This window comes from Stylophora pistillata, chromosome 3 (assembly GCF_964205215.1).
Source record: "Stylophora pistillata chromosome 3, jaStyPist1.2, whole genome shotgun sequence".
Taxonomy (NCBI): Eukaryota; Metazoa; Cnidaria; class Anthozoa; order Scleractinia; family Pocilloporidae; genus Stylophora; species Stylophora pistillata.
Window position 1 is genome coordinate 22,760,730 of NC_142521.1, and position 22,953 is coordinate 22,783,682.

Consider the following 22,953-nt stretch of genomic DNA (forward strand, 5'->3'; position numbering starts at 1 on the left):
CATCAGGGATCAATTGATTGACAAATGATACTCGGCAAAATTGCGTCGGAAATTTTTAGAAAAGGAAGGCAGTGTTACTTTGAATGATCTACTAGTTACAGCTCGGGCACAGGAAGCAGTTAATTTGCAGATGGAAGCAATGGGGGCTAACAGTGGTTCAGGACAAGTGAACACTGTTGTTGACGATGGGGCAAGGGGAGGCGACATAAGTTCAGAGCAGGTTAACAGTGTGGTAAATTTAAGAGGGAGCACTAGTAGCGAGAAGAGGGGCTGTTTCAATTGTGGTCGAGAGGATCACTTAGCCAGAGATTGGAGATGTCCTGCTCGAGGTAGAAAGTGTCTTCAGTGTGGAGAAATTGGACATTTCAAGGTCAAGTGTTGTAAGAAGCTTGCTAAGGATTCCCATATGGGGCAAAGACAAGGTGACGGTCGGCGTGATTGGAGAAATACATCTAGTATGAATGAAAGAGGCAGAAAGACAAACACAAATTATGTTGATAGTAGCCCTAAATCAGGACAAGACTCAACACCTAACTATGTGTTTTCAGTGGAGGATAGGCCTGACCAAAAGAGTGGAATAGTAACTGTTGTAGTTGGAGGTACTCATTTGCCAAATGTCCTTGTTGACTCAAGAGCAACATGCAACCTTTTAGGCCAAGGAACTTGGGAGTGGCTTAAGTCACAGAAAATCCAGTGTCAGACCCGAAAGGAGGCCAAAGCCTTATTTCCTTATGGAAGTACAAAGCCATTGCCAACACTTGGAACACTTACAGCAGACATAATGTCCATTGACACTGGTGTGACCTGCAAAGCTGATTTTGTAGTTATAAATGGAGATGGCAGAAGTCTCCTCTGCAGAGAAACAGCAGTGAAACTTGGTTTGCTACGACTTGGGCCTAGCCATGCCGTTAATGCCGTCAATACAGAAGCTGATATCAAAGAAAAGTACAAAGAACTTTTCAGCGGTGTTGGGCTTCTTAGGGATTACGAGTTGAAGTTAAATATCGATGATTCGGTGAAGCCGGTGGCGCAGCCAGTCCGCAGGATTCCATTCAGTGTACGAGAGAAAGTCGAGAGAAAGCTAGATGAATTGTTGGAGAGTGGAATTATAGAGGAGGTTCCTGATGGACCAACAGGGTGGGTCTCACCACTTGTGGTTATACCCAAGGCAGATGGAGATATCAGGATTTGTGTAGACATGAGGTGTGCCAATCAGGCAATAGTGAGGGAACGTCAGCCTATCCCTACAATAGAGGAGGTGCTTCTAGATCTTAATGGTAGCACAGTATTCAGTCGTGTAGATCTGAAGTGGGGATTTCATCAGATACTTCTAGCTGAGGAGAGTAGACATGTGACAACGTTCGTGACTCACCATGGTCTCTATAGATATACCCGACTCATGCTTGGTGTCACCTCAGCACCTGAAAAGTACCAAAAAATCATCCGGGACTTATTGCGAGGCTGTGAGGGCGTGGCTAATATAGCAGATGACCTAATAATTCACGGACGAGGGGAGGAGCAGCATGATAAGAGGCTCTTGGCTGTGCTCGATCAATTGAGGGAAGCAGGTCTGACACTGAACAAAGACAAATGTGAATTCAGATTACCCAGATTGACATTTTTTGGTCACGAAGTAACACAGACCGGTATAGAACCCAGTGAAGAGAAAGTCGCAGCAATCAGACAGGCAGGTCCTCCACAGAATGTTAGCGAAGCCAGATCTTTCCTCGGTCTTGCCCAGTTTGTGTCTAAGTTTGTCCCAGATCTGTCATCCATTGCAGAACCCATTCAGAGGTTAACCCACAAGAATACTGAGTTCAAATGGGGCAAAGAACAACAGTTGGCATTCGAGAAGTTAAAAGAGCTGATCACGCATGCGGATGTCCTAGCTTACTTCGATGTAAACAGCAGAACAAGAATTGTGGCAGATGCGTCACCGGTGGGGCTTGGAGCGGTTTTAACCCAGCTACATGGAAGTGAGTGGCGTGTGATTGGGTATGCTTCGCGACGTCTGTCTGATGTGGAGCGGCGATACAGCCAAACAGAGAAAGAGGCCTTAGCCCTGGTATGGGCTTGCGAACGCTTTAACATGTATGTTTTCGGCAGGGAGTTTGAGCTTGAGACGGATCATAAGCCACTGGAGTACATCTATTCTCAGCAATCGAAGACTTCTGCCCGTGTGGAAAGGTGGGTCCTTCGCCTACAGGCCTATCACTTTAAGGTTGTTTACAGACCAGGCAAGACCAATATCGCAGATGCCTTGTCTAGGCTAAATTGTGGGTTCCAAGGTAACGACGGAGAAGATTATGACTTTGTGCATGCTGTGGTTGAGAATAGTGTTCCTTGTGCTTTGACACCTACTGAACTTGAAAAAGCCTCAGCTGAGGATATGGAGCTGAACCTCATCAAAGAATGTGTCCAAACAGGAGATTGGAGTCAGTGCAATGTACCTGCATACCTGCATGTGAAGAATGAATTATGTACATATGGTGGGCTGCTTTTACGGGGTTCCAGGCTAGTGATTCCCCGAGAATTGCAACCGCGTGTTTTGGAGTTGGCCCACGAGGGACATCAGGGTATTGTTAAAACAAAATGTAGACTGCGCAGTAAAGTATGGTGGCCCAAGATGGATGCCGATGCAGAGAAGCTGTGCAGGAGTTGCCATGGTTGTCAAGTGGTCAGTGAATATGCTCCCCCAGAACCTATGGCTCGAGCTCTTCCTCCCAGTGGCCCTTGGGAAGATTGTGCAGCTGACATTCTTGGTCCCTTACCTTCAGGGGAAAGTTTACTGGTGGTGGTAGACTATTTTAGTAGATATTTTGAAGTGGTTATTTTGAGGTCAACTTCTAGCACAAGACTCATTGAAGCTCTAAAACCAATATTTGCCTGGTTTGGAGTGCCGCATACACTCAAGACTGACAATGGGCCTCAACTGGTATCTGAAGAATTCGAAGCCTTCCTTGCAGAAAATGGGATAGAACACCGCACAACAACTCCCCTGTGGCCGCAGGCCAATGGGGAAGTAGAGCGTCAGAATCGCACATTGATGAAGTCAGTCCAGATAGCTCACATTGAGGGGAAAGATTGGCGTCAAGAGTTACAGACGTTCCTAACCACATATAGGTCAACTCCTCAGATGACAACTGGGGCAACACCCTTCTACCTGATGTTTGGAAGGGAAATGCGGTCAAAGTTGCCAGACTTGCGAAGGTAGGCACCTATCACTAATGAGGAAGTCCGCGATCGAGACTGGTCAAGGAAGTTATCACAGAAAGAGTATGTTGATGCAAAGAGAATTGCTGTTGCAAATGAAGTGGAGGTTGGAGATAAAGTACTCCTGAAGAACTCGAAGACTAAAAAATTGTCTCCAAACTATGACCCAAATCCTTGCGAAGTAATAGACAGGAAAGGAGGAGAGGTAACAATTAGAAGCACAGCTGGTGCCGAATTTAAAAGAAATGTCTCATTTGTGAAAAAGTATCGAGAGAAACCCTTGGAGGCGAAAGTCGATATTACTCCTGTCCATCGAGAGCAAGAAGGAACAAACCAAACAGAGGTAGCAAAAGGGGAGGATGAACTCCCAAGGCCAGGGCCAACTGGATCATCGATGTCTGTTCAGCAGGCCACTGCCACTATCCGAAGTCCACTTAACCAGATAGTTTGTCCTAGGCCAGCTCGGAATGTCAGACCGCCTAAACGATTTGATGACTACGAACTTTCTAAGAGATAATTGAATGTTATTTGTTGTAGGCTCATTGATATTATGTTAGGAATCCGACTGGACTTTGTTTATGAACAGTAGGCCCAGGCCTGCATTTCTATGCAAGACATTGTAAGAGTTGTGTTATTTATGTTTGAGTTTTCGCTCTAAATTAAGGAAAAACAGGGAGGGATGTAGTGTATTGTACCGGAAGTGCGAAAAGGTTGTGTTTGTAGGCATCCCGTGATGCCTAGGAAAAGTTGTTGTTGTGATACTCGTTGGCTGCCATGTGGAGATTGTGTGGATTAAAGTATTAAAATCAAAGGACATCGAAGGTTTTTATTGCTGTATATCCGAATATCACAGTCAGGAAAACTAGAATGCTACATGTATAATTTGATATAACTTTGTACAAATATTGGTTAATGGACCTCAGTTGATCTCTGATTCTTATACCACATGGATGATTGGGTACAACTTTCCCTAATACTTGCTTGATAAGTTCTACTAATATCCCCACTGACAGAAAAGTAAGAATTATTTTTAGCATTCGGGTTTTGTAACTTACCAAACTCTGTGGTTGTTTCTTTCGGGAGCCAGTCATAGTCAATATCATTACTATTTTGTGTACCCGTTTCCATTAAAGGCTTGGAGGCTGGTTTCTTTCCCTTAGTGAAAAAAATAACAACAACAACAAGTCAGTTCTGTGCAAGTAGATTGCTTGATAGAAAATCTAATTCTCTCATCGACTTAATACCAGGTTTAGACTTTGGCTCCTAGTTGAGAGTGGTGACACAGTTGCATGTGAAACTTCAATACCGGCAAAATTACCAGATTTACAAAGCAAAATAACGTTGGATATAAACTTTACCAACCTTGACTGATGTGAGTGCATAATGACCAGCCAAAACTAACAACAGAGCTATTGCTGCCAAGAACACATACAGGAAGAAGCTGAAAAATAATAACAATGAAAACATAAGCCTAAACCAAAAGGAAAAAAATGAAAAAGAAAAAGCAACCAGTACAAAAAGGCCAAAAACAAGTTCCCTGAACTTCAAATTGAAAAAAGGTGGCAAGTTTTTAAAGAAACTACAGTGCTGCATTGACAGTGGAGCAAAACAAGATAACCTTGTCTCATCAAGTGAGTTGATGATGTAAATTTGCCACTGTCAAGAGTGTCTAACAGTATTGCATGCAACAATGGGCAATGCTCCAAACATCAGCTTAGAAACTCTCTACAGTGGCCAATTCTCATTATCAACCCAGTTGATTATACAAAATCATCTTTTAAACTGGAAAGCCTATGGCCCATATAAAACAAAGAAGTGTTCTTACGTTTCACCATCAATTCCTTCATTGCTTTCTGTTACATTGATTGTTTCATTGAAGACAGCATCCATGAATGGTTTACCCTCCTGTACAAGTCATTAGGAAGGTAATAATTTACCATCAGATTACATGGCTCATCAAACAAGTTAAAGCCTATCACTTGATTTAAATGCAACAATGGCCAAGTGGTTCACTTTGACAGATGTAAATATCTCACCGAGTCCTTGTAGACCAAGTTAACAGTTAAACCAAATGGACGCCCACCAAATGATTCATGAGGTTTAAATGCATATTCAAAGGATGCCTGATAAAAAAAATTAAACATAACAAATCATAACTTCAACCAAATTTTTTTATGACTATTTTAACCTAAAAGTGAATGGCAATGGACCCTGAAAAAAAAACTGATTTGCAACTCTCTATCTGTACAGCAAGTTTACAAAAGTAGAAACTCCTGAGCATCCCGAAAAAAGTGTTATGCGAACATGTTAAAACTTCTGAATGCAGTATGTCAGTTTCTTATTTCAGCAACACTCACCTGATTTCCTGGCTGTACAACAGTATTATATTGGAAACCAGTGAACTATAGAAATTCAAAGGAAAAAAATCTGCACAACCCAATTAAAAATTCCTTTTAAGGGAAATGAAGAAATAAAACTCTCATAAGAAATTCTAAGGAAAGGTGCTTCATTTAAACAGAGCATCAAGTTTGTAACACAGGAACTAGAAAAAGTTACACCAAACTATACTTACATTTTGAATATAATAGGTGTAATCTTGAGGATACCTACAAATAATGCAATAACAAACATGTAAATACATCAATAAATAAAAGGTGAGGAGAACATTTAGAAATTAAAATTGATTGGTAAAAGTGAACTTCATTTAAATTAATTCTTATCTGCCAAGCACAATAAATATTTTAGCTGACTATGAAAAAAAATGGGTTACCTTAGAGAAGCTTCTGCATGTTCCACAATAAAATCATTCTTGCCATTGTTACCAAGGCCAATGAGACACTTAATTACTTCCCCAGCTGGAAATACTGCCACACATACAAATGAGAATCAATGTCAAACATAAAAGAGGCTTGAGATTGTCAGCCAACTGCAAAGTGTGATTGAATGAATGGTAACAACTGTGTAGAGGGTTGTTGGTGAAAATCAAACATAGTTTGACTACCTGAATGGAAATGAGAATGACAGTAATTATAGAGAAGTTGCCAGTTTCCACCCCAGCTGAAACAATCACACCACATCATACTCTAAGCATGGACACAATTTCACCTCTGAACAACATTTCAAAGAAAACATATTCAAAATACCTTGGTTTCCAGGTTTGGTGAAGAGAATCACTGTATCAGCATCAGGAGATGGCTTGAGAGTTTCTTGTTTTTCCTCTTCTTCATCAGTAGACTCTGCATCAGTTTTCTACAGAAATGGAATAACCAGTGGTGCATAATGAATTGATGACAACTTCAATCATACATTATCAAGCCCAAGAATTAAAGCAAACTAATTTGTATGGCTGTATGACCAAAAGATTACTGTCAGCATGTGTCAAGTGAAAATTTTAAAACTGCCCAAGGCTGCTGTTAAGATAGTCTTTACAAAAATGAAATATCAAATACATCAAATTTTCTTGCTACTATACTTTACAAGTGTTTTAGAATAAATATCTGACAGTACTCTGTTGATTATAAGTCAAACCTGAATGTTTGTTCAACAGCATATTACATGTAGAACTTACAGAGTCTGCAGGAGCTGGGCTGTCTTCTCTATCTTCTTCCTCATCTTCAGCATCCACCTGTTTGAGAAACATACATGTAATGCAAATTAGAATTGCATTATCCGCAATAAACAAAAATTACACAACATCAGTAGAAATTTGGTTTGGCTATAGAAATCAGAGATGTCTATTGGAATTATCAGTCAAGGGTAATTCTAAAAAGTCCTGTACTCAGAAGTGATTTTAGTTTGATGACACCAAAAATAAATGGAAACCAAAAATTATTTCATTTAATATATCACGGATTTGAAAACGCATCCAGCTATGCTTTGTTAACTTCATGGTCCTTCACCGTAACCAAAAATTAATTCAAGTCAACAGCTGAGTATGATTACATATGGTTCTGACCTTTCCATCATCTACATCTTCAACTACTTCTTCGACATATTCCTCATCAACTGTGGCCTCTGTAGCATCTGCTTCTGTTGGTTGTGCGACCTCTTGTTCGTTTTCAACTTCGTCTTCCCGAGCCATAACACACACATCTTTTGGAGACCCAGTGGTTGAATGCCACGTATACAAAGACGCCAAAATACAACACATGAGCATAAGTCAGGAAACAAACCCTTCATACTTTCAAAACAACTCAACTACTGCCCTTTACAGACTTAAATTAATTCACAAGAAGTCCTCAGACAAAACAAGGGAAATCACTCGCCCAACGCGAAGGAAAAAACAGGTCTGTTCCTTAAGAACAGAGAGAATGGAGCAATCGACGAGAAATACGACGGACTTGACAGTAAAACACTTTCAAGACCGAAGATAACCATCCAAAAGCTCATTCAAACTGTTTTTTTTTTTCGCGTTGGTAAAATCATTCCAAATGCCTAAAACATCACGGGACACAAGAGGGCCTTAACCGAACGTACAGACTTACTACATGAAAGGTAAAAATCACGCAAAACTAACTTACTCACCATTTCCGATCAGAAGCAGCGATGCCGGTAAAATTAAAAGAAAAAGAAAGAGAAGTTTCTGTAGTAAGGAAAACATAATGGATTGTTGCAAACACCGTTCCTTCTGGCGAGATGGAAACGGATTCTCTGACTGTGTTTTCACAATCAGACAAAGATGGCTGCCAGAACAAAGAGGACACATTAGTGCGCAGGCCGCCAACTTGACTTGTCAGCGGCACTAATTGGTGATTAGTTTCCAGCTTTTTCGCAACTAAGAGATTTCAAAGTTTTGGAATTAGAAAATTTCATTCTTCCCTTGCTGAAGAAACTTGATTTCAGTATGCTTATCAAAGTGAAGGTATTTTCATTTCGAGTCTTTAGGATTTATAATTAATTTTCTCTATTTTTAACACTGGTTTTCCCTTTTTCCTCTTTCTGGAAGACTTTAACAGGAAAAGAGGTAAGGTTGAATACTTGTACATGTGACTTGTCAAATTGTCCATATCTGTGACTTTAACGCCGGCTAAAAAGTGCAACTTTTGTAAGGAATAGGCATGATTTTCTGTCCTCATTGCTGTACTCCATCAGTTGAATGGATATATATACTTTGAAATCAAATTTTCATTTACCCACGATACCTCTTGCATGGGGAAGAACATGAAGTGTCTTATTGCCGAAAAAAATTAGTGTCTTCTGATCTACTGTATGATTTTCCAGCCACGAGCAATATTTTCGAATCAAAGGCTTCTTCAAACAACAAGAAAAGTTTCTGTTGATCTGGTTGCCTTAGCTCACATTTTTGAAAAAAAAAAAACAAAAACATGATATTCTTTATTTCAATTACCAGATTGAGATCGACATTGAGCCTACAGACAAGGTAAATATTGAAGTACAGTAAGTAGCCTCAAGCACTGGGTTTGTACAAATAAGAACACTAAATCTTATAGAACAACTATGTGCTCAGTAGTGCTCTAACATACAAGTGTAATACTTCTATTGAAATTTATGCACCTCAAGAAGAAGCAAAAAACACTAGCAATTAAGCAAATTTATGTTTTGTTTACTTGGATAAAGAAGAATACAGTGTACTTCAACCAATATGCAATGGGATTATTATTCTAAGCTGTAAACTAACCCATGCCTCTTCAGAACCACATGACCTATACATTTATTTATATTTATCCAACTGGAGATCTCCCTGTTATATTGCAGTATACTCTGAATCATTTAGTTTCAATAAATGAGAGTAATGATAAGTTCAGTCTGGACTTATTTTGGGAAGGTAGAGAGAAACAGTTGTCTGCAATTCTCAATTCCCATACTTCACTGTTGTTGTTGAAAGGTTGAAAGAATAAAAGAAAGAGTTGAAGAAAAGGAAGGAATCCCTCCTCCACAGCAAAGGTGAGATCTGCTATCCATTATGGTTTATTGGTCTTGTAAAACTAAAAATCAAAATGCAAACACTCAGAAATGAGCTTGTCATTGCAGCACTACATTTTGTGAAAAAAAGTCGGTGATTCACTCACTTAACTACTAGGATTGGTGTAATTTGATCTGTCTGGGATTATTAGTTATCAATTAACTCATCAATTAAATGTTGTAGAATGTATCAATTATGTCACCAAATTGTAAATGGTTTCATGCGAGAGTGGGATGTATTTCATAAAGTTGTAGTTTAAGTTAGATTATTAGAACATTTGAGCTGTTATAACAAGAGAATTGTTAGAACATTTGAGCTGCTATAACAAGAAAATTATTAGAACTTTGTTGTGCTTGTCAAGAATAAATCTGTTGGAAAAGAAGATTGTTTACAGTCCTGCAGAGTCCAACCCTCTGATAATCTTCAGCCACTCACTCTTGTCATAAGAAGTACAGCTAACTTGCCACTGACCACATAAGAATGAGGCCCGATCAGCTATCAATCTGGCTCTAGTTGTTTGAAGGTTGGATAACACTTTCCACTGGATACATCTCTATCTGGTGGATGGATTTTGTTGACACTTCTCTAGTGGACAGCAATTTACCTGTTCCATGGTGTTATCTGCCCTTTTAAAAATTGAACCTAGTCCTAAGTGGATATATCTAAATGATTGTCATACATGGTGAAGTACAAATGAGAAAAACTATCAATGAAATTACATCGGTTTTGCGAGTGCAGATCAGCTTACACCTTTTCAGATTTTCTTAGATTTTACAATGAACTCTGCCAAAGTTTTGTAAGAGGTAATAAGGAATTTATAAAATTACTTCAATAATAGACTTGGGGTAATGGGCTACACTCTGCATCAAAAGGTCTGGCTTTGACTTATGCCCCCAACAATATGTTGTGTTCTTTAAGTGAGCCATTTTGCTTTCACAGAGTCCTTCTACCTAGTGGCATTTATGGGACTTCATAATCTGCCTGGGTGTATGGGGTAATCTGCAGTGGACTAATGTTTGACCCAGGGATAAAAACAATACTCTCAGGGCTTCATGTGAACAGAACTGGAGTAAGATGCATGAACTGGAGGGCTATTAAGCATGTGAGGTTTAACCACACATTGTTCCAATACAAGATATTCTTTAATGTTTAGCTTATTAATATTTTGTAACACTTGAAAACTGTTTCACTTGTAACTTGACCATAGAAAGACACTTCCATGACTGTTAGGTCAGATCCTCTCCTCTTAACAGCCAAGGAGATGTTTGCTCCATCATTACTTGGTTTTTCTTTCTTTTCACAGCTACATGGCATCTGATTATAATGAACTTGTCATTTTGTTTCCTTCAGGTTGATATTTAGTGGAAAGCAAATGTAAGTACCCAGATACACTTGCAGAACCATTGTTACTAATAATTTACTCTGATGATGCAGATTACCAGACAAAGTACATGTCAGATGCAAAATAGAGTATTTGGAGTATTTCACCAAATCATTTGACTTTTACCCATTGTAAACACCTTTTAGAAGCTAAGGTTGTTACATCAGAAATTTAGATACGCTTAGTTTAATCAGATACAGAGAGTGTAATAATTCCTAACAACATTCTTGTTTGGTTAAAAGACCAGGGTCTGTTATTGCTTTCTTGATTTTACACTCTCAGTTAACATTTATTTAATGAGATACGGCTTCACCAATCTTTTCAGCAATTTTCAATCAGTACAATAGTTCCAAACCTGAACTCTACATTGACAACTGTATCAATACTACCACCTCTACCAGAGAGGAGTTAACTCAATGTTATTACTGCTGTCAATTCATTTCATCCAGCTCTAAAATATACCTGGGAAATTTCAGACACTTCTTTGGCTTTTTTAGATATCTAAGTTTCAACTGAAAGCAACGGACTATAAACTAGTGTGTACCACAAACCTCCATGCTCACATAGTTACTTGTTCTATACATCTTCACATCCATCACGTCAAGAATGCCATTCCTTTTTCTCAGTTTCTTAGTCTTTGTTGTTTATGTAGTGACAAATCAGAGGCAAAGGGCCAGTTTTTCAAAAAAAAGGTGGCTTTCCTTTTCCTGTCATCCAAGAGGGCCACCACTACATACTGATCCCATTCCATTCACTCTCACATTTCAAACTCACAACCACGCAGGTTAATCATTCTTAAAAACTCTAAATTACTTCAATATGACTCAGACTGGAACTATCTTTTTGCAATGTCCACTAATTTTATTCAAACATGACACAAACATTGACAACTTTTTGGTCAGAAGTTCAATACAAATTAATGAGAAACCTGGAACTCGCACCTGATGCAAAACTTGCCCTTTCACTCACAACATTGAGAAAATATTGGGACCTAAGCGATCCATCAAGATTACTGATCACTTCGACTCATCTATTGCATAACTTGGATTTAGTGCAAAAAGATACAGAGTCCTCAATTGGCATTTTTTTTAACTAGCTGATCAATTCCAAGAACAGCTTCTCAACATAAAGAGGGAGGACAAGGATGCATCCAAACCAGTTGTTAGACACTTTTATCTCCCTAATCATTCTAAGCAGCACATGTCAGTCTGTGGCCTTTCCTGTCTATGGCACTTCAGAAAGCAGCAAAACTTTAAAACAAAAATTGTATCTTTCCAATCAGCCCTCTTAATCCCCACAGTATTAATTAATGCTTTTCACTCTGCTGATTTACTCTCTCGTTGCCATCTTCCCACAAATAGTATAGCTCCATTTTCTGCATATAAACAGGTATACAACCTAAAATTCCTCCATTTGCTTGGATGAACAGCTAACACTCAAAATGTCAGCTCTGAAACTCTTCACAGTGGCCAATTTACTATAAAACCATATCAATATTTATAAATCTTTTTTGTAAAGGAATGATGACAAAACTGCTGCAGACTACAAGATCCAGGGTGGATCTGTTCTTCATCTTGTACTGGCCTTAAGAGGAGGGCTGTTCTAATAATAGAATTAGAATAATCATCAGTTTAGTAATTACAAAATATGTTTTGTTCACTATTTTTAGGGAAACAGTGTTAAATTGTAGTTTTCCTTGTTGTCAGTATGATAAAAATGTAAAATACATGCTGTCTTTGTAACCTTTGTGTTATGTTTTCTTCTACTCTAGTCTGGTATTTGTATGTAATGAAATAAAACTATGCACTTAGTGGCATTTGTTTTGATGTTATTACCTGTAGATTTTCTCTCTGAGAAACCTGTGATCATGCCCTCTTCCTTTCCCCATTTATCTTTCATGGGAGGTGGGCATTTGTTCTTTGTTTGTTTTAAATTTCTAGTTCTACTTCTTTTATATGTGAAATAAAACAAGAAGGAGAAAAGGAACAAATATCCCCAAATTACTCTTTAAGCTACTAAGAGATTGTAAAAGGTCAATTTTTGGGGTGCTAGTATAGATAAGGTGGTATTTTTATTTGGTCCTTTGCTACTTCTCTAAAATCATTCCTTCAACAAAATTTGTGACATAGTGGCCTTACTACCAGCTGTTGGTGAGAAGCAAAGTGAGATGAATGAGAAGAAGTTAGTTAAGAATCTATCTATTGTAAGCCCCACCCAGTGTTTAATATAATAGAGCACTGGATTGTAGTGCGGGAGGTCGAGGGTTCGAGTCCGGCCGGACCAATACTCAAGGTCTTAAAATAATTGAGAAGAATTTGCTACCTTTCTATAACATCAAGAAATGGTTAGATATTCTAGTCTTCTCGGATAGGGACGAATAAATGGAGGTCCCGTCTCCTGCAGGGTTGGGGCAGGAGACGTTAATTTCCCACACACGAGATTACTGTGTGATGGATGTCCTCCCCTGGGGTGGGATGGGTGGTTTAGGACAGCAGGTCCACATCAGCTATTACAGCTGCCAATTAATCAACCTGCTTAAACAAATAAATGAACTTGAACTTGAATGTTACTGGCTTTTCTTAAAACAACCATCACTCAAAATCTAAGGGGGTTCAATAGTTAATTGTTCAGGACTAACATTTTCAATTTTTGATCCTTTTTGGTTTCAATTCCTCTATCATGATGGTTTAGATCATAAATTTGATTTCAAACTTTAATAAGGCGAAATAAAATTCAATCCAGTTCAACATCGATCTTTTTTTCAGTTTTCGTGTTTTGCTACAGATCACTTATGATTCTCAGAGCCATTATTAAAAAGCATGTGTGAGATACTTTCTCACTACAATTTTGGATTCCAAAGAAATCACAACCATTCAAAACTCTTCAAGTGGCTGACTATGGGTGCCCTAATTTTGAAGTCAACTGATTGACCTGGCAGCACCAGGAAGACCTTAATGTGTGCCGCTCAGTAAGTCACTGCTCTGATTATCAAAAAAGATATAATTATTATTTGCAAAAAGATGCCGTTTTAAACAGCTTCAAGAGAAGGGAAAAAAGAGGTATGAGACTTTGGTCACAGTTGAATAGCTGGGTGAGATGCTCAGCCTCAGCAAGATTCAAAATGGCATAACACAGCACAGCATTTCCAGCACATTGAACGGTGATTTTGGAAAGGTTAGCCTACTTTTGGAATATCAAAATGCTATCAATGTCAAGCAAAGCTAACAATTGTGTGGTTTCTGAAGGATACTTTCTTTCCCCATCAATAACTGAAAATAATGATGTAAAGTACTGTATTAGAGGTCATCAATTAAAATTTTATCCGCAATCAATATCACAAAAACTAAGACCTAAGACCCCTCGAAAACTAAGACCCCTCTTTACAACCTGGACATAGTTAATAGAGCGAACATGACCTGGAGAAGCTACAACTTGGGAGATAATAATAATAATAATAATAATAATAATAATACACTATTTAGTGAGGGTGGCACGGAATAGTTGAAGTAACTAATAAACTTGTGGCGCTCTATTTAAAACCTAACAAGCAATGTATGTTGAATTCTAACATGACTATCAATAAAAACTAGGAATATCTGTCTAATAAGAAGACGAATTGCGAGTAAAAATAAAATGTAACTTGAGAGGAAATGATGTATCATATGTTAGACGTTAAAATGCTGTAGTTTCTGGGTAGTTTAGAAAATATGGAATGCCAGAATTCGGAACCAGAACCGGAATTCCCCGAATGACCGAAAAATAATAAATTTTTAAAAAAATTAAAGTAAATTAATAAATAAATAAGAATATTGATGATTAGAAATTGATGATAAATTCACAACTTGATTAAATAATTTGAGACAAAATTTTTCTCTGAGGGTCCCAAAAAAAACACTTACCGGTGCTGTTCATGGAGATGCACGTATTAGAAGTAAAAAAAATGTCTGCATCAGGCTAGTAGCCCATACAGCCTAAGTGACACAATATTTCTACTCTCCCTTCCCCCTGGATGGGATGTTAATCCATCACATGGTTTCTCCCCATTTTAAATTTGCCTCCACCCATTTACACACCTGTAGAATGTCTAGGGCGCCATGACCATTAGGCCGCCACACTTTTCCAGCCAGAATCATTGCAGAAGATTAAACAAATGTAATATTCCCAATTAATTTAATAGTTCAATTGTAAAAGCTCCGAACTATTACAAGTTAATACTCTACCTTAAATAATTATTAACCACACATTGGGAGCTATCAAAGCAGCTACCATTAAGACCAGCCGTGTACAGTTAAAATTGAGAGAACATCAGTTACTCAACACCATTTTGCATCTATTATAAATACCTTGAATATATACCTTTGAATATAAGCCTTGTTTATAAGAATCCATCAGTACAAGATATATATTTAAAGGTACATATTCGAGGTAGTTATAATAGATGCGAAAAGGTGTCAAGTAACTGACAATCTCTCAATTTTAACTGTAGATGGCTGGTCTTATTGGTAGCTGCTTTGATAGCTCCCATTGTGTGGTTAATAATTATTTAAGGCAGCGTATTAATTTGTAATAGTTCGGAGATTTTTAAACTAATTGGAAATATTGCATTTGTTTAATCTTCTGCAATGGTTCTGGCTGGAAAAGCATGCAGGCCTAATGGTCATGGTGGCCTGGCTAGACATATAGGTGTGTAAATGGGTGGAGGCGAATTTAAAATGGGGAGTAACTATGTGATGGACTAGCATCCCATCCATGGGGAAGGGAAAGTTGAAATATTTCGTCGCTTAGGCGGTATGGGCTACTGGCCTGACGCAGACTTTTTTTAATTCTAATATGGGCATCTCCATGAGCAGTGCCGGTAAGTGTTTTTTTTTTCAGGACCCTCAGAGAAAATTTTCGTATTAAATTATTTAATTAAGTTCTGAATTTACCATTAATTTTTAATCATCAATGTTCTTATTTATCTATTTATTTAATTTGCTATTTTTCGGCTCATTCCGGGTATTCAGAGTATTCCGGAATTCCTTGTTTTCCAAACTACCAAGTTTCTGTTGTACCTTAAGAAGGCTGTTTCTATAATTGTTCTTAAAAGATCCTAATGACACAGAATTCCTGAGTTCTAGACTTGAGCTATTCCAAAGGTTACAGGTAGTGACTGCGAATGATCTACCGCCTTCGGTCTTCGGTTGGAGATTGTGAATTTTACTTGGGGTGTTTACATGCAGGCTATCGAGCTGCAAAATTAAACGTTGAATATAGATAAGTAAACTTTTCGCAGCTAGATTTACACTGTCTATTTAATTCAGAAAGAACAAGTGAGCTTTCTGTTTCGCTTTTCACTACACATTAGTGTGGACGGGGCCTGAATTACCGAGTGCGTAATTAACACTACTACTTACGTCAAAGCAGTGGAGAATGCTTTCGATGTACGCGTTTCGAACGAAAGGCCGTTTTAACGTATTCTGCTAAAATAAGTAGCCTGTTTTCAATTCTCGGGAAGCTTTTAACGCAATTTTAAGATCAGTTTTTCCGATCGCGGCTCCTATGCTTGACTTCCGGTAGTATTATTTAACCAGTAACGTATTAAAGGACAACAATTCATGACCAGCTCAGTTCATATTTTTTCGCGTGGTTGGGCTTTTGTATCTTTCCATAATATGTTTGGGACGTTGGACTTGTTGTGATTTGTCCAGTTATACCTTTTATGGAGGTCGGTTTTGGCCTTGTCATGGGGGATTTGTTGTGGTCCACAAAACTTTAGGTCAACGGGGTTGTGACGGCAAGCGAACATCAAGACCGAATGAAGCGCCGAGAAAATCGCGACCGGAGAAAATACCAACCAAACCAGGGGATACGTTACGGAGACTTAGCTTTAATCAATCTCGTAAACTGTAAGCGAATTAAAGAGGGACTTATATAATCAGTTGTACTCAATTAAACACGTGAACTAAGTGCCATACAAAATAAAGACGAAAGAGCTTGCTCGAAACGAGATAAAGGAAAATTATAACTAGAAATAGCAGCCTGACGATAGGAAGGCGGTGAATAAATAACACACAATAGTATAAGATCATAACAAGAGAAACGCTACCTTGCATAAATTGGGCAAGCTACAAACGCCAAAACAAGCGAATACAACTTACATATCGGTCCCTATACGCCGGTGGCTTGAAACCAAAACTTAAGAAGTTAACTTTGGATGAAAACCGGACGTGAAGAGTGAATAGTGAAAGGGCGTACGATGCAACAACAAAAATCAGCGGGAGAGAAAGATTATCCGAAGGAATCAAATGGCACAAAGGCCAACTGTAACACAAATGTCACGCAAATTTAAAGCCATGCATTTACAGGGGTCAAGCTACATGAACTTTGATTAGACCATCATATTTGCATAATTGTTAACAGGTCCCGTCCACAAAAATGTGTAGTGAAAGCGAAACGGAAAGCTCACTTTTTCTTTTTTAATTAAATAGACAGTGTAAATCTAGCAGCGAAAAGTTTACTTATCTATATTCAACGTTTAATTTTGCAGCTCGGTAGCCTGCATGTAAACACCCCAAGAAAAATTCACTATCTCCCAAGTTGTAGCTCCTCCAGGTCATAGTTCGCTCTATTGACTATGTCCAGGTTAAAGATCAACTTGACGTCTTCTTTCTTTTAAACAAGGACCCTGACTATAAAAGGGATAGCTCCTCCCCCGTCTGGTAACGCAATCTTTGCTTCCATGGCTAATCGAAGATGGCTGACTAATGGAAGGTGAAGGGGGAAAAAGAGATTTGTACACGAAGACCGATATCCTTGTCTTGTTTCAATTGATTTCCACTTGAAAATGTTTTTATTGACGATTAAAAAGGGACGAATGGAGAAATACTGATCTTCATTTGCAAAACTCAAAAAATTAGGCTATCGCAATTTGAATTTCGCGCTCCCAACGGCTCCTCCTATCGCGAGATGATCGTACTGGCCCTCTGACTCCCCTCCGTTTGCCTCAACTTTTTGAGCCGTCGATATCATTGATTAGAGGATCTCAGTACTGTGACATGCTCAGAGAGAGTGGTTTTCATGTACATATATGTAGATTTATGTACATGTATGTAAATATGTGTACGTGTATGTAGTGACATAACTCATTTTCCACTTCGAATTGATCCATTTTACGGTTGTTACAGTCGCGCACTAACTAGTCTTTAGCTTTAAAATTGCATTTTATTTTGCCATGGCGGATTTTCCCTCAAAAAAAGCCAAAATAGCGGCGCGAGGTCTACGAGTCCGTTATACACTGGAGCTGGCGGTCGAACCCGGAATGGAAGAGCGATTGGAAAGCGTGAAGACAAGAATTCAGCGGTTGAAGGAACGCCTTCATTTAGCGAGTCGAACACCGATGGCAAATGTTATTTTGATGGAACGACTCTTAGACTTATTCGAATGGTCTGAACAAAGAGGTATGGCAAGTGAAAGTCGCTCCTCTTTGTTTACATCTTGCTCGTTCGCTCAGGCTTCTCATCTCGCCAGCGACGCGGCCACCCAAACCGACATAAACGGGTCCAATGTTTTATCGCACGTTTTGAGTTATGGGGAGAATACGACGGGTTCTTTCGATATCCATACAAAAAGCAAGGCTGACGAGGATTATTTCCTTGCATCGACTGACACCACGCGAAACCTTTTGTGCACCATGGCCAGTTATAATGGGACTTGTCCTCTCTGTGGTTTTCTCTTCGACATGGAGTCGTTCTCCTTCTTGCGGCACGGACATGCGGTTCGTATCAGCCTGAACTGTGCTGCTGGCCATTCGCTCAGATGGTATTCTAGCAGTATTACCACGGGAAAGTTTACTGTTAACTTGAGGTAATTATTTTACTTACTCTTACCTTAGTGGCAAGACTTTGTTTGGCTTTTCATACTTTGAGAAATTCATAAATGTTCAGTCACCACACAGTCTAAAATGTTCCTTGTCTCTGGCTATAGGATGATACACGGATTCACTTGTACTGGGCTAACCGAGACCCGGTATGTCAATTACTGTAAGGCATCCAAGATTGGGCTCGTTGAAGAGAAGTACATTTCAACTGGTAAGGAACATCATACCATGATTCCATTAGTAATCTCCAAAAAACAAACAAACAACCAAACCCAAAATTAAAGTTTCCTCAGGTACCACGGTACCATTTCCTTTTTTGTCTTGTTGGTTCTTCCTACTACTTATTAGTTTATGGAATTAAAATTACAAATGTGATTTGCAAGAGTGTTTCAACACAAGGCCCAGCCTTACCAGCCAGGTGCCATTTATTGTTTTATTTTCCTTTGTTATTTTTGGGATTTTATGATAGATGACTGCACATACTTCAATTTCTGTATTTATAAGTAAACAGCAAGTGTAGCATCTTTAATTATTGCTTCCCTGGCAGTCTACTCCTCTCTTGGATATAGGAATGTCGTTGATCTGTTGTATGAGGAAAAGCTGGCCGAAGCCAGGAGGGAGGCTCAGCAAGATGCTCATTATGCCGTTTTTGGAGATGTTAGTATCTTTCCTTCATTTCAAAACAGTGTGTCAAGCACTGTGTGGTATATTTTACTTGATGCTCAACCATGTATATGGGTGTCTTTTCACACCTTGACAAGTTCTCTCTATTTTATATTGACAACTTCAGGTCATTATAACAGATGCTAGACACGACTCAAGTCGAGCTGCTCAGCACACCACTGTGTCAGCTATATCTTACAGGCAAGGACAAAACAGGGATATAGATCTGTTTGTTTTACAATTAACTGTAAAAAAATGCTTTGTTGCCACTGCTGATCCATTTTTGCCAAACTTTGCCCAAATTGGTACATTGATGATCCTTTGAATAGCTGGCCCAAAATAAGGATATTTCATTGTACATTTCAGAAACAAAAAAGTTATCTTCAGCCTCCACTGGTCAAAGAATGACATGCCTTCAGCAGCAACACGTGAGGTGCCAATGACAAAAGAATTGGTGGAAGCTCTCACAGCTCTTGGTAAGATACATAACACAACTTGCTTTACAGTCAGTGCTCTCCAGTAAACTCATTCATGTCTTATAACAACATTGTTGTTGTTGATGTGCTCTCACTTACAATTTGTGAATAGCAGCAGTATTTCTTGACTTTTCTCAGTAAACTTATTCATTGTTCTTCTGCAAATTTCTCATTACATAATTATATGTACACGAATTACCAAGTGCCATGTTTTCTTTTTGCAGGTAATTTTTTGTACTTGTTTTTAATTTCTTTGTTCAATTTCTTTTTGCAGGTCATCGTGTTGGTGAGGTTGCTCATGACTACGTTCCAGCTCTAAAGCAGTGGCTGACTGGCAAGGGGATTAAAAACTCGTATGACAGCTGGCATGGTATGTAACAACTACAAATTTCTTTTCCTTTTACTTTAGTACCTCCAATCAATTTTGAATTTTGTTCCCCACATCATAAAAGAAAAAAAAATCAAACTTTTGTCTAAGCCTATTTAATTTCTCATTTCAAAGGTGGTAAAGGGGCAAAAAAGGCCATTAAAAAGGTTGCAAGTGGCCTCCAAAGGGATGCTGAGAAATCCTGGTTCTCTGAACTATCTGACAAAGGTAGAAATCTGTGAAATAAACTGTCCAATATTTGTATGATGTGCATCGAATGTGAAAAATGACATGTACCAACTCTTCTCCTCTTTTCTTTTTAGTAAAATGCACCAAGACACATTTCTACCATGCCATGAAAAACTGCAATGGAGATGCAAATGAGCTGAAGATGTACATGATAAATATCATTGATCATTACAAGGTTAACCAGTGACTTGTTTGAACATTATATGACTGTTTGTGAAGCGGGAGAAGTGACCTATCGCCAGAAAAATAAATAAGTTCATAATAAGAATAATTTCAATGACAATGATGATGATAATAATAATTATAATTCAAACAATGCCATGAAATACTGTTCATTTTCATACGAACTTTTCATTGCTGTAGGGTGATCATTCAAAGTGTCAGAAAGATTCAAGGTGTCAACAAGAGGGCTATGTGTGCAGCAAGAAGCCTCTCTCAAACGACAAGGCTATTGCTGCCTACAGGTAAGCCATAGAAGGGACGACAATCTACAGAAATGCTGAGGATTATGCCATGGTATTAATGACTGACTCATATCATGGATTTTGCCTTTGGAATACATATCATAAACAGAAATTAATTGGACTAAAAAGTAGCTTATCATTGTTATTATTGTTGTTATTGCCTTGCAGTGTCGTGATACCTACTGGATCGAGTCTTTGCACTTTGTGATGCTAATTTATGCCCAGAAGCGCATACATTTTGGACGTGCAGACTCCTATAAGATGAGAATGCAATTGGCCATTCTTGACTGGGTACACAAAAGTTCTGATGAAGTTTTGTTTTGAGTAACTTGAGATACTTTAGAATGAGATGACTATGGGTTAATCTTTGTTATGTTCTCTTATAGAATGAGAACGTACTGAGGGAAACAACGTCCGAACAGTATTACCAAACGAGTCGCCAACCTGACAGAATTGCACCACACAGGGTGCTAGTGCAAAAAAACATATAGGTTCAAAGATGAAATTTGGGCAACTTTTTACAAAACACTGTAATATTATTTCCATTGTATATTATATCCATTGTATATTATTTCCATTGTATATTATTTCCATTGTATATTATTTCCATTGTATATTATTTCCATTGTCGACAATGATTGCTAAGGTAATCACAATTTGTGTTTAAATTTACAATGTCAGAATTGTCAGGCTCTCTGGTGCCCCTGGTATGGCACATGAGGAGGATTTGGCCACCTTCCTCTAACATCCTTGATGACGCAATGAGGCATAACCTCTCTTACATCATCAATGTGACACCCCAAATCCTCCTTTCTTTGTTGATATACTGGGTTGTCCCAAAGGCCACAGTCTTTCAGCGTTCGCCAGTACCACTTGTAGTCTTTACGCCGTTTGGTATGGTTTGTTATTCTTGCATTACTTTGTCCCTGTGGCTTGAAAGGGGACAAAGTGATGCAAGACGGTTGAAGACAGTAGTTACAGGCCTGTCGTATTACGTCATTTGGTTCATCAGTTGGGTTAGGGGGTGTTTCATCGAGAGTGGTATTGCGGTGGTGAAACACACTCACGGGTGATGGGGTAGTCGGATCCGCGTCGGCGCTAGGCACTGTGAAACGCGCTCGTTTGGAAGCTGTAAATAGAAAAGAAATCGAGAATTAAGGGAAGTGTATACTCGGAAAGAAAAAGCCTCAAAAAAGGAAAAAAAAAATAGAGCGAAGTTCGAGAATAGGTCCCTTTGAAAGGAACATAGTTTTCTAAGTATTTTGACACGGCACTATGTAGGAAATTTGTTTGCCTGAACATTTTAGACGCGCGTTGCAAGGAGAAGCCTATTTCACTAGCTACTTATGAAAAGGTCGAGGTTTTCAATAGTTCTTGAGGCCCGTTCAGGCAATATAGCCGATGATAATTTGTTTTCCATCGGATTTCAGTCAACCAGACATGTTTCCAATCCGTGACCGAAATTATTTTATATGAGCACCCACGGGATTCGTATTTCAACACCACATATTCCGTTGGAGAAATGGCGCGCGATTCAAATAAAAATTCTATCCAACGTGATCTCTTGTTTAATTGCAGAGGAGTTCTTGTATAAGTGTCACATGAAATCCCGTAGACAAAACGTCGAAGAAACTAACCACTTTATTACAACAATACAAAACCGGTATGAGAAGAGGATTTTTGTGAAAGATAATAAAGGTCATAAAAGCTAGTCCTCACCGCTAGCCCTCTGGCCGTTTGCCTTCCTTACAGAAATGACATCGCAAGCGGGTGTACATTTCATAATTGAATCTATGAGTCCTTCCTTTTCCTCCTCGAAAACTTCAATAGTGATCTGAGAAATGGTAATAAATATTGATAAATATTACGTGACTGGTGCGGGAAGTATGGCACCATAGCAAACGGCAATAAAACAGCTAACGATGATGTGCTGCTTACCCGTACACGTTTCCGTGGAGCCAACTGAGTGGAGCCGATCATCTTTTCTTTGCCGTAAACGAAAATGGCAAAATTCGTAAAAGTTTGAGATATGCACTGGCTGCAAGTGACCTTTCGGTTACAATAGTTTTGCCGATATCGCACGGTCACGGACTGGTTGATGTCGACAGTTCGGTGTCAGGGGTGAAATGACTGACGGCTTGCCCAGGGCAAGGGTCCTTTTATAGTCAGGGTCCTTGTTTAAAATATCCCGTACCCAAAAATTTTTCGAAAGGTCTTAGTTTTCGAGGGGTCTTAGTTTTCGAGATGTCTTAATTTTCGAGGGGTCTTAGGTCTTTAGGTCTTTGGGTCTTTAGGTCTTTGGGTCTTTAGGTCTTAGGTCTTAGGTCTTAGGTCTTAGTTTTCGTGACACCCGCAATCA

At 38.8% G+C, this 22,953-nt stretch overlaps 4 protein-coding genes and 1 long non-coding RNA gene across 6 annotated transcripts in view; 2 read left to right on the forward strand and 3 right to left on the reverse strand.

Moving 5' to 3' along the window:
- LOC111335009 (translocon-associated protein subunit alpha) overlaps positions 1-7,923 on the reverse strand; it is a 10,333-nt gene extending 2,410 nt beyond the window's left edge. The window contains exons 1-11 of the mRNA XM_022940838.2: positions 7,738-7,923; positions 7,169-7,305; positions 6,782-6,838; positions 6,357-6,462; positions 5,984-6,077; positions 5,786-5,819; positions 5,571-5,615; positions 5,250-5,336; positions 5,039-5,118; positions 4,576-4,654; positions 4,269-4,368 (exon numbers count right to left, since the gene is read on the reverse strand). Coding sequence (XP_022796573.2) covers positions 4,269-4,368; positions 4,576-4,654; positions 5,039-5,118; positions 5,250-5,336; positions 5,571-5,615; positions 5,786-5,819; positions 5,984-6,077; positions 6,357-6,462; positions 6,782-6,838; positions 7,169-7,305; positions 7,738-7,918 — 1,000 coding nt within the window. The 5' untranslated portion in view covers positions 7,919-7,923. The remainder of the gene's footprint in view (positions 1-4,268; positions 4,369-4,575; positions 4,655-5,038; positions 5,119-5,249; positions 5,337-5,570; positions 5,616-5,785; positions 5,820-5,983; positions 6,078-6,356; positions 6,463-6,781; positions 6,839-7,168; positions 7,306-7,737) is intronic.
- A 24-nt stretch (positions 7,924-7,947) lies between these two features.
- On the forward strand, positions 7,948-12,333 carry LOC111335022 (ubiquitin-like protein NEDD8). The gene is made up of 6 exons (XM_022940856.2): positions 7,948-8,074; positions 8,159-8,176; positions 8,564-8,593; positions 9,059-9,117; positions 10,487-10,510; positions 12,036-12,333. The coding sequence occupies exons 1-6, from the start codon at positions 8,057-8,059 to the stop codon at positions 12,121-12,123; spliced, it is 237 nt and encodes a 78-aa protein (XP_022796591.2). The 5' UTR covers positions 7,948-8,056; the 3' UTR covers positions 12,124-12,333.
- LOC111335023 (uncharacterized) lies at positions 11,358-16,839 on the reverse strand. Its single transcript, XR_015999337.1, has 3 exons — positions 16,658-16,839; positions 15,572-15,748; positions 11,358-12,119 (listed from the first exon to the last, which is right to left on the reverse strand). It is a non-coding gene; the product is annotated as an uncharacterized LOC111335023 (long non-coding RNA).
- A 738-nt stretch (positions 16,840-17,577) lies between these two features.
- Positions 17,578-22,312, forward strand: LOC148735101 (uncharacterized). 2 transcript variants are annotated; one of them, XM_088755205.1, is made up of 11 exons: positions 17,580-18,362; positions 18,483-18,586; positions 18,923-19,032; positions 19,166-19,239; positions 19,405-19,514; positions 19,789-19,884; positions 20,017-20,109; positions 20,205-20,305; positions 20,494-20,594; positions 20,763-20,885; positions 20,981-22,312. In XM_088755205.1, exons 1-10 carry the CDS (start codon positions 17,731-17,733, stop codon positions 20,800-20,802), a joined length of 1,461 nt encoding a protein of 486 aa, XP_088611331.1. In that variant the 5' UTR covers positions 17,580-17,730; the 3' UTR covers positions 20,803-20,885; positions 20,981-22,312. The 2 variants fall into 2 exon arrangements, with proteins under 2 accessions (XP_088611332.1, XP_088611331.1); XM_088755206.1 differs by lacking the exon at positions 20,981-22,312 and having other exon boundaries at positions 17,578-18,362; positions 20,494-20,646.
- LOC148735102 (uncharacterized) lies at positions 21,262-22,621 on the reverse strand. The gene is made up of 3 exons (XM_088755207.1): positions 22,533-22,621; positions 22,314-22,428; positions 21,262-21,723 (listed from the first exon to the last, which is right to left on the reverse strand). The coding sequence occupies exons 1-3, from the start codon at positions 22,572-22,574 to the stop codon at positions 21,281-21,283; spliced, it is 600 nt and encodes a 199-aa protein (XP_088611333.1). The 5' UTR covers positions 22,575-22,621; the 3' UTR covers positions 21,262-21,280.
- Between the last annotated feature and the right edge of the window lie 332 nt (positions 22,622-22,953).

Coding starts and splice junctions, on each gene's coding strand:
- LOC111335022 (XM_022940856.2), top strand. Junction 8,594..9,058: donor ACATTGAGCCTACAGACAAG/GTAAATATTGAA, acceptor TGTTGTTGAAAG/GTTGAAAGAATAAAAGAAAG. Junction 10,511..12,035: donor ATATTTAGTGGAAAGCAAAT/GTAAGTACCCAG, acceptor TTTTTTGTAAAG/GAATGATGACAAAACTGCTG.
- LOC148735102 (XM_088755207.1), bottom strand. CDS start 22,574: ATGATCGGCTCCACTCAGTTGGCTCCACGGAAACGTGTACGG. Junction 22,429..22,532: donor CTCCACGGAAACGTGTACGG/GTAAGCAGCACA, acceptor ACCATTTCTCAG/ATCACTATTGAAGTTTTCGA. Junction 21,724..22,313: donor AAACGGCCAGAGGGCTAGCG/GTGAGGACTAGC, acceptor TTCTATTTACAG/CTTCCAAACGAGCGCGTTTC.
- LOC148735101 (XM_088755205.1), top strand. CDS start 17,731: ATGGCGGATTTTCCCTCAAAAAAAGCCAAAATAGCGGCGCGAGGTCTA. Junction 19,033..19,165: donor ATTATGCCGTTTTTGGAGAT/GTTAGTATCTTT, acceptor TGACAACTTCAG/GTCATTATAACAGATGCTAG. Junction 20,306..20,493: donor ATATCATTGATCATTACAAG/GTTAACCAGTGA, acceptor TCATTGCTGTAG/GGTGATCATTCAAAGTGTCA.